The sequence below is a fragment of the Schistocerca nitens genome, chromosome 4, assembly GCF_023898315.1.
Source record: "Schistocerca nitens isolate TAMUIC-IGC-003100 chromosome 4, iqSchNite1.1, whole genome shotgun sequence".
NCBI classification, from domain to species: domain Eukaryota; kingdom Metazoa; phylum Arthropoda; class Insecta; order Orthoptera; family Acrididae; genus Schistocerca; species Schistocerca nitens.
The window spans coordinates 509237633-509244414 of NC_064617.1; the positions used below are offsets into that span (position 1 = coordinate 509237633).

Below are 6782 nucleotides of genomic sequence, written 5' to 3' on the forward strand. Positions count from 1 at the left end.
CTACTTCGATCATTGTCACTTATTTTGTGCCCAGATGAGAAAACTCATTTACTTTTGGTGTCTTATTTCCTGAACTATTTCCCTCAGCAATGCTTGATTTAAATTCACTATATTCCCTTACCCTTGTTTTACTATTGTCAATGTTCATCTTATAACCCCTCTTCAAGTCACTGTCAATTCTGTTCAGCTGCTATCCCAAGCACTTTGCCATGTAATCAGCAAACCTCAATTTCATTTCCTGGACTCTGTGTTTGCAAATTTCTCCTCGGTTTTGTCCGTAGCTTGCTCAACATGCAGATTGAATAACATTGGGTGCAAGCCTACAAACCTGCTTTACTCCCTTCTTAACAACAGCTTCCCTTTTATATCCGTCAACCCTTATAACTGCAATCCGGTTACTGTAAAAGTTACAAACAACTTATCACTCCCTGTATTTTGTCCCTGCTATTTTCATAATTTCAAAGAAAGTACTCCATTCAGAATTGTCAAAACTTTCTCTAAATCAACTAATGCTATTGTAACATTCAGCAACAAAATATTTAAGTACATTCATGAAAAATAGAAGTGACATACAAAATTTAATAACTGATTTTTGAAGCATTTTATTACAAAATATTGAAACTATTCATAGTAGAAGGCTGCTGAACTTAGATCTTCTCCATTATTACAGAGGTGGTGGTTGTTGATATTGCCTTGCTCCTTTACATTTCTATTGGAATCATTTTGCATGAAGGAACTAAAGTTATAGCTCTCTAATTCATGAAATGATGAACACTTGATTCTGGCTGACACACACATTGTTGGCATTTACTCAGAATCTTTATTTATTAACGAACATTATACATGTGAGTTTTTGAAAGTAAATACTTTGGGAAAGCAATTTCAGGAACTGACGTCAAACCGATGATCTGGAAATTTCTATTAAAGTAGGTTTACATAAAATAATGAGAATTTGAAAGCTGGAAGCAAGCCTATCTAAGCGTAAAGTAATTATAAACTTATGTTCAAGTGCAATGAAGAATTGTCATATTAACAGTAATTTATGAAATATGTATTCTATACACGACCTGTGTATCAGAATGGGCATCACTCCTGGTGTCATTATATCGTTTTTTTGGTCTGCTACATTACACTGTGTTCTAAAATAAGTTGTTGTATCAGTATTGCCTCCCATGTATCTGCATTTCTGCAGAACCAAAACTGATCTTCCCCGAGTGTGGTTTCTACCAGTTTTCCATTCTTCTGAAACAATTTGGCACAGGACTAACTGAAATCAGGACTCATCTGACAAGGCCAGGGTTTTCCAGTTGTCCAAGGTCCAGCCAGTATGGTCATTAGCTCAGGAGAAGCATTGCAGGTGGTGTTGTGGTGGCAAAAGCACTTTTATCAGTCATCTGCTGCCATAGCTCATTAATGCCGGATATCACCACACTGTCCTAATGAATAGATTCGTTGAATGTCCCACATTGATTTCTGCAGTTATTTCATGCAGTGTTGCTTATCCGTTACCACTGACAACTCTAAACAAACGCTGCTGCTCTCAGTCACTAAGTGAAGGCATTGACCACTGTGTTGCTCCTGGGGAGAGGTAATGCCTGAAATTTGGCATTCTCAGCACACTCTTGACACTGCGGATGTCGGAATATTGAATTCCCTAATGATTTCTGAAATGGAATGTCCCATGCGTCTAGGTCCCACTACCATTCCATGTTCAGCGTCTGTTGATTCCCATCGTGCAGGCGTAATCACATCAGAAACTTTTCCAGATGAATCACCTAAATACAAATGACAACATTGCCAGTGCACTGCCCTTTTATACTTTGTGTTGTGATACTACTGCCATCTGCATATTGCTAACCCGTGACTTTTGTCATGTTAGTATAGTATGGCTCATTTGGTACAAAATGTACAGAGAAACCAGAGAATCTATACAATCCAGTAAGAGTAAAGAGAAAATGAGTGTAACGACAAAAAGTACTACTTGACTGTGTTCTGAGGATCTGTGACCTAAACTTAATGAAAAGTGATTCTAGCAGGGGTATAGTATTAGTATCTGTATAATAAGTCCCAGTAGTAATGGTTGCTGTATTAGTAAATTATGATGCTGTAACTAGAACAATGTGCTATCATCATAAGTCGTCGTGCTCATTGCTGAGCGTTGTGACCCCGTGAACCAAGCATCTCCATCCCGGACAGTTGCCAGCTTCTCTTAGTGCCTGCTGAAGAGGCAGACTGGAGATCTTCTTGATTTGATCTATCCATCTGCTCGCTGCTCTTCCTCTTGGTCTTGTGCCCTTGATATTTGCTTGCAAGACTATTTTCTCTAGATTTTCTCCATCTCTTCTCACAGTATTGCCAAAGAACTGGAGAATTTTTTCGGTATCTCGAAAAGAAAGGTGTCTGGAGATATTGAGTTGTTCAAAAATGGACACATTTGTTCTTCTTTCGGTACATTTTATGTGTAGCATCCTACGCCAGCACCAAAGCTCAAACACACCAAAACACTGTTTGTCTCTGGCCTTGAGTGTCCATGTTTCGCAACCATAAAAGAAGACAGAAAACAATAGTGTTTCAACTATCCAGATCTTTGTGCTATTTGTTATTTCTCTGCTCTGGCCAGATCTTGATGAGCTTCTTCATAGCCACTCGCCGTAGCATGATCTGTCTTCTTCTCTCATCTTCACAACTTCCCATGCTGCAGATGGTTGACCCAAGATAGGTGAAAGAATGTGCGACTTCCAGTTCCTTTAATCAATGTGTGAGCTGGATCTGTTCTTCTCAATCAATTATCGTGAGTTTGGACTTGCTGAGGTTGATGTCTAATCGATATGCTAGACTAATGTTCTTTATTCTTGTTAATAGCTCAGCAAGTTCATCTTCGCTGTTGGTTAAAAGCACAGTGTCATCAGCAAAACAGAGGCTGTTGACAGTTCTCCCACCAACTGAGATGCTTTTGATCCAACCATCAAGAGCTTTCCTGATGACATGTTCTGCGTAGGTGATGTACAGTTGTGGAGGTAGTACACAACCCTGCCTCACACCATTTGATACCCTGAAGGAATCAGACGTGCTAGCACTTGTCTTTACAACTGCGAAGTGATTATTGTACAGACTTATGATCAGTGTTATCAAGTGGTTGGGACACCGAACTCTGTAAGCGCCTGCCACAACTTTTCTCAGACAACACAGTCAAGGAAGCAGATGAAAACAGGAACACAGATCTCTTGCAATTTTTCTATTATTTGTCTTATGTTGTGGATCTGTTCACGAGTTCCTTTCACTTCAACAGAACCTGTTTGTTCTGTGGATATGTGAGGCTGAATGTACAGCTTCAAACGTTGGTTCAGGATGTAGAGCAAAATTTTACTTGCGAGAGATATGAGGGCATTAGTTCGGTAATTGGAGCAGTTCCTGATAGACCCTTTCTTGTGTAAGGAGATGAAGAGAGACTTTGACCAGTCATCTGGCCACTCTCCAGTTTCCACATATTCTTTTACACTATGAATGCAGTAGATATACCATCTATACCAAGGGATTTATAATTCTTCAGATGTTGAATCGCATTATTATCAAATTTGAACTTTTTAATATGAAATTGGGATAACAATCGATGAAATTTCCTTAGCCCTCAACCTACTTACACTCCACCATGCCACTGTTTTCATTATGTTCATTAATGGACACACATACTGAATTTAATCTTGATAACACTACATGTCCAGGTTGCAATGTTGAGTTTCTCCAAGGGTTTTTGTTTCTGGCATTGAGCATGACTAACTTCGCAGGTAGTGCTTAGTGTATGTATAAAAATCAAGTACCCTCGTTTTGGGTTTCACTTTAAGCTTTGGGTCTCATATAACTAGTTTTCTTGACTGGCTCAAGTGCAGATAGACACAGCCATATCGTCTGTAAAGGACCATGCCCAGTAAATATCTGTGTCATCAACCTGTGACAGCTACCATGGCTGACATATTAATAATTCCTCTTGTAATCTTGAGAGTAGTTTTATTGTTGTAATTTTAATTCTCTCTTCTTTTTATTTCTTTTTTTCCCAGTGGAGTCAGGTTTTTTGGTAAATTGGCATTATTCATCTCCCTTTCGTTTTTTAGAATGGCAACAATACAGTTTTAGAAAGCAGACATTGCCTGCTTTCATGATATGTTGAGAAATATTTTGCTCTTCTTTGTGCGGCCAATTTAATTTGTTAAGTAATTTTTGCTTATTGTAATCTTACACGTGTTAAACTGTATGGTTCATTTTCAGCTTTTTCTCAGTGTTACTATTGATCAGACTTAGTGCTAAGATTTAAATGATTATCCCTCTCTAACTAGCATAAAATGCAATGAATGCTGGGTAGCTTAGTGAATAATAAAGAGACAAAGAATACTACTTAAGGTAGTACTTAATAAACTGTAATGAGTGTAATTATTGATAGACAAATGCCTAATGAAGGCTATTCCTAATTGCTCACAAAATTTGCTAGCATGTAGTGTTGGCCAAGCAGACAAAAATACAATTTCACTCTCTGTCACCTTGTTGTGGAGAAGGTGCCAGGCACATAAATGTAAACTACTTACAGCTGGATGAGGCTAGTGTGTGTATATTGTCTATGGTCAGGACACCTGGGACTTTCATGTTCTGAACACTTCTCGATGCTTCTGGAAGTTTCTTGAAGTTTCAGGAATTCATGTGAACATGTAAATGCTGTTGAACAGCAACCAGCCTTGTTTACAACTTGCAAGTTGGAAATGGAGAATAAAAGGGGGTGGCTTCATCCTCACTACTAGTAAGAGTACCAGAGCAAAGGCAGTAACAAACACCTGTCACTGAAGCTCCTGCTGCCATCATCGCAGAATGAAGCTCTTATTAGCAGTAGATACAAGTGACTGAATTCTGTGTTGTTTCACTGTATATTACCCTGTTAGCTCTAAAAGTTAGTTGGACCTTCTGTAGTGTGGCTGGATTGGTTGCACAGATGAGCTCTTTTCCAATAACGTATTTTATTGCACAAAACAGAGCCATAAGTGGCAGATAGCACTTGTCTCCTTCAGTCAAGTCTGAAATTTTCTGATTAACAGTGGGCAACTAGACCCTATATATAAGTGCTTGGCTCTGTGTGTTGAAGTACTTACATTGCCAAACAATATAATTTTTATCACTAAAATTACCTACCTTTTCCTAACTCTTGGTATCACCAGTAGACAAGGAAACTCTTCTCCATCTCGTCTTGTTGATTCTAATGTGAGAAATACAAAAGAACCCAAGGTCCTCAATGTTGAGACTGTATCATGAAACAGCTATGGTGAATCATTACAGAAATTCATGCACATTGTTACTTTCTGTTATTTCATTCCTTTTTTATATGTTGCTTGTAATTTTCTTTTAAGTATTATGTTAGCTTGTTGGCTTTTATGTTTTTGATTGTCCCATGTAATCTCACAGCTGTTATTCTTACAGATTCCAGACAAGAAATTCAAAATATTCCTTCAGTATATTGTCCCTATAAAAGGGAGTGCAAGAAGATTAGTTGAAGAAAAAGCATCAGAAATAATTTCCGCAATGGAAAAAAGAATAGAACTTGAAGAGCAAGGATTGACTGAAAATGAAATAGTAGCACAAAACCCACAATTGGCTGGTGTGACCCATACTTCCTATGAACGTAGCAGACAGATTCTTCAGTCATTGCAAGAAGAATGATAATAGTCGAAATGTGTAAATACCATGTATGTACACTTAATCTTGGATGAAAAATGTCCTTTTTCTTCTGTATTCTTTTTTTTTTAATTTGTAACGTGAACAATGTATCCTAGTTAATTTATTTTACATTAATGTGTAACTGTGACACTTCTGATATGTAAATTGTATCATAAACTATAATAAATTATTTTTACATGAAGAATAATCAGCAGTGTTTTATAATACAGTCAGAATACTAATGTCACTGATGGTGTTGGTCTTTAGGAAGCTTTATTTTCGTATCTTAGAGATGATTTGTTAAATGCTGATGTTCTACTACATGTGCTCAGTTACAGAAACTGCAAAAGAAATCTTGATGTCCTAGCTACCCATTTTGAAAATGTGTTGTGTTAATTGAGGATCCCTTCTGAGTATTCCTGTTTTTTCTTCTTCCTCCTCTGTTGTTATTAACAGTGTATTATTTGCACTAAGAGGTTATATCTAATGTTCTCTGTGTACCGACAGATTTTTATTTCTGCTGCCAAAATTACATTTTCAGTTGCTGCAAAGACTGCTGGTGTGATAGAGTAATAAAATTTGTTACATTGTTATATCTTCAGAAAAATAGTCCATCGCATTGCCTCTTTGGTCCTTAGAATATATTCATTACATTATACAGCTTAAGATGTTAACATTGTTTTTGCACTTTTGTCACAAGATTTTTTTTTTTTTTGGGGGGGGGGGCAGGGTTGTATGCTTGTTTATAATAGAACAAGATTGTCTAGGAAGGGAAACAAGCTCATTATTAGAGCAGCATTTAATTGATAGTACACTGTGTGATAAATGTTTGGTAGCATTATTTCACAGTCTAGTGTGATATTTGCGTCCTTTTAGGGCAACAAGCTCATTAGAAACTGTTTCTCACAAAGAACTTGTGTGATTAGTTTAATTTTGTGTGTCAGAGAAGTGGGCTTAGCAGATAAACTTTTGGCGAACTCAGGTGCGGAAATGTACTGTATGGATATAAAATAAGTTCGATCATCGGATCACTTTCAAATCTCCCGCTTCACAGTATCCACACAAACCGAAGAGAGGGTGCCATTGTC

At 37.5% G+C, this 6782-nt stretch overlaps 1 protein-coding gene across 1 annotated transcript in view; it reads left to right on the forward strand.

Moving 5' to 3' along the window:
• The window catches only part of LOC126251799 (uncharacterized protein C7orf50), a 45367-nt gene extending 39465 nt beyond the window's left edge, over window positions 1-5902 (forward strand). The window contains exon 3 of the mRNA XM_049952434.1: window positions 5458-5902. Coding sequence (XP_049808391.1) covers window positions 5458-5697 — 240 coding nt within the window. The 3' untranslated portion in view covers window positions 5698-5902. The remainder of the gene's footprint in view (window positions 1-5457) is intronic.
• Window positions 5903-6782: the final 880 nt, after the last annotated feature.